This window comes from Coregonus lavaretus (assembly GCF_964263955.1).
Source record: "Coregonus lavaretus genome assembly, contig: HAP1_SCAFFOLD_1824, whole genome shotgun sequence".
Classification (NCBI taxonomy): domain Eukaryota; kingdom Metazoa; phylum Chordata; class Actinopteri; order Salmoniformes; family Salmonidae; genus Coregonus; species Coregonus lavaretus.
This window is the reverse complement of record NW_028163678.1, coordinates 54293-66170: the sequence shown is the minus strand read 5'-3', so window position 1 is coordinate 66170 and position 11878 is coordinate 54293. Positions and strand designations below refer to the sequence as shown.

The following is an 11878-nucleotide window of genomic DNA, read 5'->3' as shown; positions in this document are numbered from 1 at the left end:
CTCCCCTAATTGATAGACAACAACACTTAGGCTTCTACTTCCAGTTTATACATACTGTTTACATTTTACGGACACAGTACATATTACGTAAATTATCTTTCGTTGTTTTTAGTCCCATCCTTCAGCTACCCTTAAACCCTCCCATCTATCTCTGAAGACCACCCAGTTTGGATTTCTATTTGGAAGTATGTTTTGAGGTGTCTGTCCTATTCTGATATATATATATATTTTTTTAAATCACTTGTGGATGCTACCATGATTACGGATAATCCTGAGTGAATCGTGAATAATGACACTTGAGAAAGTTACAGAGGGTCAAAGATCATACCCCCAAGACATGCTAACCTCCCCTGTTATTGCTAATGGTGAGAGGTTAGATCATACCCCCAAGACATGCTAACCTCCCCTGTTACTGGTAATGGTAAGAGGTTAGATCATACCCCCAAGACATGCTAACCTCCCCTGTTATTGCTAATGGTGAGAGGTTAGATCATACCCCCAAGACATGCTAACCTCCCCTGTTACTGGTAATGGTAAGAGGTTAGATCATACCCCCAAGACATGCTAACCTCCCCTGTTATTGCTAATGGTGAGAGGTTAGCTCATACCCCCAAGACATGCTAACCTCCCCTGTTATTGATCAATCAATTAATCAAATGTATTTATAAAGCCCTTTTAACATCAGCAGATGTCACAAAGTGCTATACAGAAACCCAGCCTAAAACCCCACACAGCAAGCAATGCAGATGTAGAAGGGAGGGGTGTCACTTTGTTATTGTTCAAACTGCAGATTGCCCTTTTAAATATCACAAGGTGAATAGAAAAATATTTTAAAAAGAGAATATGAAGCAGAAGATTTTAATGCAAATCATTTGATTCATTCTAAGTGCTGCACCACACTTAGGCTAGCTATAATCATTACAGTGGGGGAAAAAAGTATTTAGTCAGCCACCAATTGTGCAAGTTCTCCCACTTAAAAAGATGAGAGAGGCCTGTAATTTTCATCATAGGTACACGTCAACTATGACAGACAAATTGAGAAGAAAAACATCCAGAAAATCACATTGTAGGATTTTTAATGAATTTATTTGCAAATTGTGGTGGAAAATAAGTATTTTTAAGTGGGAGAACTTGCACAATTGGTGGCTGACTAAATACTTTTTTTAGTATGAAAATGTATGCACTCACTAACTGTAAGTCGCTCTGGATAAGAGCGTCTGCTAAATGACTAAAAATGTAAAATGTAGGATAGTAAGCCCACTTCATCAACGAACAATGGAGGAAGTAAGAATAAATGATTTACTTCCTCAATCTGTTCTAAGCAGAGACTGAATGTGTTTTCCCTACAGTATCTTCTGTAGTAGTTAAACAAGTCCTTGGCTGTGTTCAGATACCCATACTAACATACTGAATACCACATACTTAATGACTACGTACTATATGCTAGTAGTTGATCTGTAAAACGAACGAAAAAGAGGAACATGAACTCAAATCTCCCCTTGTCTAGAAAATGCCAATAGCACATTGCATTGAAATAAAACATAGTTTGAATCTGTAAGAATCACATTTAGCATCAAAGAGTGGGCCCACCTACAAACACATAAACAATGGAGCAATTTTTGACAACAGTAGAAAACGTACAGTGAGGGAAAAAAGTATTTGATCCCCTGCTGATTTTGTACGTTTGCCCACTGACAAAGAAATGATCAGTCTATCATTTTAATGGTAGGTTTATTTGAACAGTGAGAGACAGAATAACAACAAAATAATCCAGAAAAACACATGTCAAAAATGTTATAAATTGATTTGCATTTTAATGAGGGAAATAAGTATTTGACCCCCTCTCAATCAGAAAGATTTCTGGCTCCCAGGTGTCTTTTATACAGGTAACGAGCTGAGATTAGGAGCACACTCTTAAAGAGAGTGCTCCTAATCTCAGTTTGTTACCTGTATAAAAGAGACCTGTCCACAGAAGCAATCAATCAATCAGATTCCAAACTCTCCACCATGGCCAAGACCAAAGAGCTCTCCAAGGATGTCAGGGACAAGATTGTAGACCTACACAAGGCTAGAATGGGCTACAAGACCATCGCCAAGCAGCTTAGTGAGAAGGTGACAACAGTTGGTGCGATTATTCGCAAATGGAAGAAACACAAAAGAACTGTCAATCTCCCTCGGCCTGGGGCTCCATGTAAGATCTCACCTCGTGGAGTTGCAATGATCATGAGAACGGTGAGGAATCAGCCCAGAACTACACGGGAGGATCTTGTCAATGATCTCAAGGCAGCTGGGACCATAGTCACCAAGAAAACAATTGGTAACACACTACACCGTGATGGACTGAAATCCTGCAGCACCCGCAAGGTCCCCCTGCTCAAGAAAGCACATATACAGGCCCGTCTGAAGTTTGCCAATGAACATCTGAATGATTCAGAGGAGAACTGTGTGAAAGTGTTGTGGTCAAATGAGACCAAAATCGAGCTCTTTGGCATCAACTCAACTCGCCGTGTTTGGAGGAGGGGGAATGCTGCCTATGACCCCAAGAACACCATCCCCACCGTCAAACATGGAGGTGGAAACATTATGCTTTGGGGGTGTTTTTCTGCTAAGGGGACAGGACAACTTCGCCGCATCAAAGGGACGATGGACGGGGCCATGTACCGTCCAATCTTTTGTGAGAACCTCCTTCCCTCAGCCAGGGCATTGACAATGGGTCGTGGATGGGTATTCCAGCATGACAATGACCCAAAACACACGGCCAAGGCAACAAAGGAGTGGCTCAAGAAGAAGCACATTAAGGTCCTGGAGTGGCCTAGCCAGTCTCCAGACCTTAATCCCATAGAAAATCTGTGGAGGGAGCTGAAGGTTCGAGATGCCAAACGTCAGCCTCAAAACCTTAATGACTTGGAGAAGATCTGCAAAGAGGAGTGGGACAAAATCCCTCCTGAGATGTGTGCAAACCTGGTGGCCAATTACAAGAAATGTCTGACCTCTGTGATTGCCAACAAGGGTTTTGCCACCAAGTACTAAGTCATGTTTTGCAGAGGGGTCAAATACTTATTTCCCTCATTAAAATGCAAATCAATTTATAACATTTTTTACATGCGTTTTTCTGGATTTTTTTGTTGTTATTCTGTCTCTCACTGTTCAAATAAACCTACCATAAAAATTATAGACTGATCATTTCTTTGTCAGTGGGCAAACGTACAAAATCAACAGGGGATCAAATACTTTTTCCCCCACTGTATTTACTACAATAGGAACATGTTATTCAACATGACATATTATGAGCCCTCTCACAACAACACTGAAACACTGGTGGCCAACACTTCACAGAATCCATTTTAATATCAGGACCATTTACAGATACTTTAGGTTGTAAGTCAAACACATAACACAGTAATAATAATAATAATAATAATAATAATCAATTTCAGCCAAAACCCACCAATCAATAACCAGTGTTGGAATGAACATCACTAAACCATGACAATGAATAGGCTATCAAGATAACACACATTGACACAGTCACGGACTCCAGCACGCACGCACGCACACACACACACACACACCCACACAGACACACACACACACACACACACACCCACACAGACACACAGACACACACACGTCACACGTTAAAGAGCATTGCTCTGTTGAGGTTTCTGGGATGCGTCCCAAATGGCACCCTATTCCCTACATAGTGCACTACATTTGACCAGAGCCCTGCACTATGTAGAGAATCCGGTGCCGTTTCAGATGCAGACAAGATCTCCTCAGAAATACTGTAAACAGATCACTCCACCATTCTAATTACTGAACTCAACCTATAGTCAGTTAGCCTGATCCCAGATCTGTTTGTGTTCTTGCCAACTCCATTGCTCGTTGTGACAATGAGTGACAGGGATTTGGCATGATGGCACAAACAGACCTGGGGTCAGTGCTATACATTTGAATCCTGTTCAGACAGTGCTCCACTAACGTAGCAGTGCAGAGGACATGGGCATGTTTCTGTCCTCTCACAGTAGCGGCTGGTTGGTCTTCATGCTGTGTGTCTATAGCAGGGTTGGGCTCAATTCCATTTCAATTCAGGAAGTCAACTGAAATACCAATTCTCATTTTTTTTTTTTACTTTTCAATGAGGAACATTGGAATTGGAATTTCGGCTTACCTCCTGATTTGAAATAGAATTGACCCCTGGTCTAAAATGTCCTGGCCTGAACAGTACCTCAGAGGTCCAGCTGTGAAGTAGAAGTCACTGTTCTCCTATCATCAATCCTGAAACATAAAAATAAAAATACTGTACAAATTACATCTGATTTATAATCTACAGGTGTTTATCTTTAGGCTCTATTCTCCTAACATCTGATTTATAATCTACAAGTGTTTATCTTTAGGCTCTATTCTCCTAACATCTGATTTATAATCTACAGGTGTTTATCTTTAGGCTCTATTCTCCTAACATCTGATTTATAATCTACAGGTGTTTATCTTTAGGCTCTATTCTCCTAACATCTGATTTATAATCTACAAGTGTTTATCTTTAGGCTCTATTCTCCTAACATCTGATTTATAATCTACAGGTGTTTATCTTTAGGCTCTATTCTCCTAACATCTGATTTATAATCTACAGGTGTTTATCTTCAGGCTCTATTCTCCTAACATCTGATTTATAATCTACAGGTGTTTATCTTTAGGCTCTATTCTCCTAACATCTGATTTATAATCTACAGGTGTTTATCTTTAGGCTCTATTCTCCTAACATCTGATTTATAATCTACAGGTGTTTATCTTTAGGCTCTATTCTCCTAACGTCTGATTTATAATCTACAGGTGTTTATCTTTAGGCTCTATTCTCCTAACGTCTGATTTATAATCTACAGGTGTTTATCTTCAGGCTCTATTCTCCTAACGTCTGATTTATAATCTACAGGTGTTTATCTTTAGGCTCTATTCTCCTAACGTCTGATTTATAATCTACAAGTGTTTATCTTTAAGCTCTATTCTCCTAACGTCTGATTTATAATCTACAGGTGTTTATCTTCAGGCTCTATTCTCCTAACGTCTGATTTATAATCTACAGGTGTTTATCTTTAGGCTCTATTCTCCTAACGTCTGATTTATAATCTACAGGTGTTTATCTTCAGGCTCTATTCTCCTAACGTCTGATTTATAATCTACAGGTGTTTATCTTTAGGCTCTATTCTCCTAACGTCTGATTTATAATCTACAGGTGTTTATCTTTAGGCTCTATTCTCCTAACGTCTGATTTATAATCTACAGGTGTTTATCTGTAGGCTCTATTCTCCTAATGTCTGATTTATAATCTACAGGTGTTTATCTTTAGGCTCTATTCTCCTAACATCTGATTTATAATCTACAGGTGTTTATCTGTAGGCTCTATTCTCCTAACATCTGATTTATAATCTACAGGTGTTTATCTTTAGGCTCTGTTCTCCTAACGTCTGATTTATAATCTACAGGTGTTTATCTTTAGGGTCTGTTCTCCTAACGTCTGATTTATAATCTACAGGTGTTTATCTTTAGGCTCTATTCTCCTAACATCTGATTTATAATCTACAGGTGTTTATCTTTAGGCTCTAGTCTCCTAACATCTGATTTATAATCTACAGGTGTTTATCTTTAGGCTCTGTTCTCCTAACGTCTGATTTATAATCTACAGGTGTTTATCTTTAGGCTCTATTCTCCTAACATCTGATTTATAATCTACAGGTGTTTATCTTTAGGCTCTATTCTCCTAACATCTGATTCATAATCTACAGGTGTTTATCTTCAGGCTCTATTCTCCTAACATCTGATTCATAATCTACAGGTGTTTATCTTTGGGCTCTATTCTCCTAACATCTGATTTATAATCTACAGGTGTTTATCTTTAGGCTCTATTCTCCTAACATCTGATTTATAATCTACAGGTGTTTATCTTTAGGTTCTATTCTCCTAACATCTGATTTATAATCTACAGGTGTTTATCTTTAGGCTCTGTTCTCCTAACATCTGATTTATAATCTACAGGTGTTTATCTTTAGGCTCTATTCTCCTAACATCTGATTTATAATCTACAGGTGTTTATCTTTAGGCTCTATTCTCCTAACATCTGATTTATAATCTACAGGTGTTTATCTTCAGGCTCTCTTCTCCTTCGTCAGTCTGTGTCCCTTTGTTGAGTGTCTTCCTGGGGTTGTGTGTGTTGTCAGGGTTACTGGTCGATTCCTCTGAACAGACACATTGCGAACACCATGGCAAACAGCTGAGAGAACAAGGGAGACAGTTCAGGAAGGGTTATGGGGTCACTTCAATATATTGTCACTATTGGCAAACATTGTAGCTAGATTATTTACTACATAACTCAAACAAAAAACTTGCAGGGATTGAATCCATAGTATAGCGGGGGGAAGTAGGCCAATACTGTATCTTCTATAGTAACATTGACTGTTAGGTCATTCCAGTTCTGCCCACTAGATGGCCTCATTTCACACTTCTTGCAGTAAATGTACAGCACATTGTGGACACTACTACATTTACATTTAAGTCATTTAGCAGACGCTCTTATCCAGAGCGACTTACAAATTGGTACTAGTGGGTCTTATTATTAGGAAATGCCTGGCAATCTGACAACAATAATCCTGGAACAAAAACTAAACAACTAATAATGGAACTGCTCTACTAGACCAGGAGAAACCCTTGAGAACGTACTTCAATCGTCAGGACAACAATAGCCAGAGCTCCTGCCATGTAGATATAGGTCTCAAAATAGTCCACCACAGCTGAATAACAACCCTAGAGAGAGAGAGAGAGAGAGAGAGAGAGAGAGAGAAAGAGAGAGAGGGGGAGAGAGAGAGAGAGAGAGAGAGAGGGGGAGAGAGAGAGAGAGAGAGAGGGGGAGAGAGAGAGAGAGAGAGAGAGAGACACAGAGACAGAGACAGAGACAGAGAGGGAGAGAGAGAGAGAGAGAGAGAGAGAGAGAGAAAGAGAGAGAGGGGGAGAGAGAGAGAGAGAGAGAGAGAGGGGGAGAGAGAGAGAGAGAGAGAGGGGGAGAGAGAGAGAGAGAGAGAGAGAGACACAGAGACAGAGACAGAGACAGAGAGAGAGAGACAGAGAGAGAGAGAGAGACACAGAGACAGAGACAGAGACAGAGACAGAGAGAGACAGAGAGAGAGAGAGAGACACAGAGAGAGAGAAAGAAAGAGAGAGACACGGAGACAGAGAGAGAGAGACAGAGACAGAGACAGAGACAGAGAGAGAGAGAGAGAGAGAGAGAGGAAACATGAGCATTAGAGAAACAGTACAGAATTCTATACATGAAAGACTACAGTAATATTGAGGTGCTGGCCAACGAACTGTAATATAGTGAATAGCAGGTCCTGTTGGCATCACATTTCATGTTAACCACATTGGAAAACAAACACTTCTGAGGCATTGTAAACATAACAAACAGAAATCCCTGAAATCCCATTTGTAAACCCCCCAAAAAAGTGTGAACCCAGGAGGGGTTTTGACATGCAAGCACACATGAATGCGCACACACACACACACACACACACACACACCACAGGTTTCTTGTAACCTTGTTATAGCGGAGCACCATGCTTCCCCTCAGACACTCGTCTCTGCTGAGGTCGTCCACGGCATCTCCAGGGTGACTGTTGCCCTGGCAACACGCCTCAGGAACAATCTTGTCTGGGCTGAGGAGCCTGAACAGGCTCTCCTCAAAGTCATCCGGGCTGTTCACCCCACAGCAGTCAAACTATAACAACAGAGAGACATGGTAGATTAGTACTGTATAGTGATGTAACTGCACTATACTCTATCTAAAGATTCTCAACAAACAAACTATAGAATTGATAACAGCCAATGACATGAGGTCGATGATAACAATGGACAGCGCGGACTGTCACGTCTCTGTGTCGCTGTGCACCCTGAACGGAGTCTTACGGTGGTCATGATGGCGTTCCAGGTGGAGGTGAAGACATCAGTATTGTTGTGTCCATGGTAGCGACTCTTCAGCTCCCTGGTAAAGTTCTCTCTGGTGAGCTGCACAATAAAGAAGGGTTTTTTCAGGATTCTACCAAATAAGTTCAGATGTCCTTTTAAAACCATGGCAACCTCTAAATCGTCTGATGCCTTTGGGCCCCAGTCTCATTTTTTGAATCAACCCCATTACTGTAGCTATGCCATGGTACTTTCCCCCCCTCTGTTGTAGATGATTCCTGTAAGCACTTTCAGTAAAGATCCTCCATGGCAGGTTTGTTTGACAACCCCCATTACGGCCATCCCTCATGGTCCTATCTGGGATTGATGCCTGATAGTGTAGGTGCACCCTGTCCTAATATGGGCGTAACGTCCTAATAATGTTACCTGATCCCAATCAGAGAGAGAGAGAAACAGAGAAACACTCACATGCTCCCGGAATATGAAGGCCAGCACGGCTGCTGCTAACTCTGCCAGGAAGATGACCAGGATGAGCATGAAGAACTGAGGAAGAGGGAGAGAGAGAGAGAAGAGAGAGACGATCACAACACTGACTCCATCCACTAGTTTAGATTTAAAATGGATGCTAACATATGAAAGCTCATGAATAACACTCAATATAAGTCCAAAGGCCTCTTCTGTTTCAGTGACCAATAATTAACGCAACATATAATTTACTCCACTAGATGGCACTATTCCTTATATTGTTGTAAGACCTGAATATCCTAGCGTTTTCCAGCACCGTGCTCCAAGTTACCAGCTGAGCCCAACTAGGCAAACATAATGATTAGTGTGGACGGGATGATGATACAGAAGGGAAATAGCTGTCGCCTGATTGATTTTCACACAGCTTATCAGTGATGCCCAATTACCAGCACTGCTTGGTGAAATTGTACGCGCTGACAAGCCAAGAGGACTATCCAAACGTGGAGTAGTTGACTTACAAAGAGCAGATGGCTCCGCAGCAACCCTGGAACGTTTATAAACACGCTTAAAGCCGATTACAACACTATTATAACACTCTTTAAAAACTTACAAAGAGTAGCAGACACTTGTTCTCCCGGATGGCTCCGCAGCAGCCCAGGAATCCCAGGAGGAAGAGCATTGCCCCCATGGCCAGGAGGATGTAGACCCCAGTGAAGAGCAGAGGGTTGGCTGCTACCATCTCCCTGAAGCCTGTAGGGTCCAGCAGCACCCACACACCCACACCAAGCAGGAAGGAGCCTCCTAACTGGACCACACACACACACACACAGAGAGGGAGCCAATCAGAATAGGAGAGGCACACAGGCAGCCAATCAGAACAGAGTGCAGCCAGGAAGTAGGAAGTACAGTAGGAAGTAGACGCCTGATTCAACCGGGAGAGGCTATACGGACATGCCTGGTGCCCAAATTGATGACGCTTGTCACGCAGCGAGTCGAGTGGAGAAAAGCTGATTTGGTTCAGTCAGTTCAGTTCAGTCTGTCGTCCTGATGAGTTCTTCCCAGCTAGCTAGTTTATGCTTGTGGCTAGAAACTTCAGCGATCATTTGAAAATTGTCTGCCGAAGTTGGGACTTGGGATTTTTCAGAATCATTCTGTTTTTAACAGAGTAATGGTTCGTAAAAAAGAAAAGAAAAAATGAAACATTAGACATTAATACCATAGTTGTACATTTTTGGTGAAAATCACTAGAATAAATGTGCTTTAGCTGTCACCCTGTGGCGACATGATGCTGTGGGGACATGATGCTGTGGCGACATGATGCTGTGGCGACATGATGCTGTGGGGACATGATGCTGTGGGGACATGATGCTGTGGGGACATGATGCTGTGGGGACATGATGCTGTGGGGACATGATGCTGTGGGGACATGATGCTGTGGGGACATGATGCTGTGGCGACATGATGCTGTGGCGACATGATGCTGTGGCGACATGATGCTGTGGCGTCATGATGCTGTGGCGACATGATGCTGTGGCGACATGATGCTGTGGCGACATGATGCTGTGGCGACATGATGCCAATTGCACGCTCCCTCAAAACTTTGTTGTGTGGCAAAACTGCACATTTTAGAGTGGCCTTTTATTACTGTGTAATGATCATGCTGTTTAATCAGCTTCTTGATATGCCACACCTGTCAGGTGGATGGATTATCTTGGCAAAGGAGAAATGCTCACTAACAGGGATGTAAACAAATTTGTGCATAACATTGGAGAGAAATAAGCTTTTTGTGCGTATGGAACATTTCTGGGATTTTTTTATTTCAGCTGATGAAACATGGGACCAACACTTTACATGTTGCGTTTATATTTTTGTAGCATCCGACAGCAGAACATCAGACAGCAGAACATCAGACAGCAGAACATCATAACATCAAACAGAAGAACATCAGACAGCAGAACATCAGACAGCAGAACATCAGACAGCAGAACATCATAACATCAAACAGAAGAACATCAGACAGCAGAATGTCAGACAGCATAAAATCCGACAGCGGAACATCAAACAACAGAACATCAGACAGCAGAACATCAGACAGCAGAACATCAGAACAGCAGACAGCAGAACATCATAACATCAAACAGAAGAATGTCAGACAGCAGAACATCAAACATCAGAACATCAGACAGCAGAACATCAGACAGCAGAACATCAGACAGCAGAACATCAGACAACAGAACATCAGACAGCAGAACATCAGAACATCAGACAGCAGAACATTAGCCAGCAGAACATCAGACAGCAGAACATCAGAACATTAGCCAGCAGAACATCAGAACATCAGAACAGCTAGCAGAACATTAGACAGTGGAAGTGTAAAGCAAGCAGCATATACTCACGAAAATGAGGAAGTTGAAGATGAACATGAGGTACTTGATGCAGCTGAGACAGTCCCCCTCCATGTCTGTGCCCCGCGCTGAAGCCTCCCCGGACCCCTGCAGACACACACACACAGGCCTGTTCATTACTGAAAAGCATAGAGCACTGTACAACACAAAAAAACTAAGGTTATGCCATAGCGTGACTCCTGTCCTGCACAGGATGGTTGAGCTGCAGTTCAGCTACGGTTTTGGGCTCTGGAGACGTTAAATCATCCTCTTTGAGACTGAGGTGAGAAGAGCCGTCCTCTCCTCTCCTCTCTTCCACAAAACGGAGATACAGGATAGACATGAGAGAGTAAAAGCTAAGGGCAGAGAGATGTCAGTCCCCCAAAGATAGTGGGGACCTGTCACTGCCAGGCTGTCCCTGTGTGACTCTGTGTCATGTGGGGACGTGTGGGAGGATGTGTTACATTTCATGCAGCCGGCCATCAGAATCAGCGCTGCTAGTGTGAAGAGGACCAGCAGTCTTTTCCAGCTATGGTGGTGTTTACCAGGACTCTGCCACCTGCTGCCACCTGCCACAGCTGACTCACTTCACATACTGCAGTAACCAAGCAGTGATACTGTTCAGACAACACAAACCAGCCTGTCTGTTCTTTAGTTGAGTCAACTGGCTGGTCTGGGGGGGACAGCCTGCAAACAGCATACACAACAAGTGGGTCTCCGGGACCAGGTTTGAAGAACACATTTCTCTCAATCTAAAACATTCACCAGCAACTATTGATATGAGGTTTTATGTGGTAACCTCGTCACTTAGATAGGCAGAGTGGTGTCTGTCTGACCTCATCACTTAGATAGGCAGTGTGGTGTCTGTCTGACCTCATCACTTAGATAGGCAGTGTGGTGTCTGTCTGACCTCATCACTTAGATAGGCAGTGTGGTGTCTGTCTGACCTCATCACTTAGATAGGTAGTGTGGTGTCTGTCTGACCACCTCATCACTTAGATAGGTAGTGTGGTGTCTGTCTGACCTCATCACTTAGATAGGCAGTGTGGTGTCTGTCTGACCTCATCACTTAGATAGGC

The 11878-nt window shown here is 42.5% G+C and overlaps 1 protein-coding gene across 1 annotated transcript; it reads right to left on the bottom strand.

Annotated features, from left to right (window-relative positions):
• Positions 1 to 5854: 5854 nt before the first annotated feature.
• LOC311117879 (tetraspanin-18B-like) lies at positions 5855 to 10904 on the bottom strand. Its single transcript, XM_084192780.1, has 7 exons — positions 10812 to 10904; positions 9026 to 9220; positions 8419 to 8493; positions 7954 to 8052; positions 7586 to 7765; positions 6715 to 6798; positions 5855 to 6268 (listed from the first exon to the last, which is right to left on the bottom strand). The coding sequence occupies exons 1-7, from the start codon at positions 10872 to 10874 to the stop codon at positions 6218 to 6220; spliced, it is 747 nt and encodes a 248-aa protein (XP_084048906.1). The 5' UTR covers positions 10875 to 10904; the 3' UTR covers positions 5855 to 6217.
• Positions 10905 to 11878: the final 974 nt, after the last annotated feature.

Bases quoted from the DNA above. Each gene is read 5' to 3' on its own strand.
- LOC311117879 (XM_084192780.1), bottom strand. From the start codon at position 10,874: ATGGAGGGGGACTGTCTCAGCTGCATCAAGTACCTCATGTTCATCTTC. The intron at 8,053-8,418 runs GTGAGTGTTTCT...TTTATTGTGCAG, and splicing joins CCTTCATATTCCGGGAGCAT to CTCACCAGAGAGAACTTTAC. The intron at 6,799-7,585 runs GTTACAAGAAAC...CTCTCTCTCTAG, and splicing joins TGGTGCTCCGCTATAACAAG to GGTTGTTATTCAGCTGTGGT.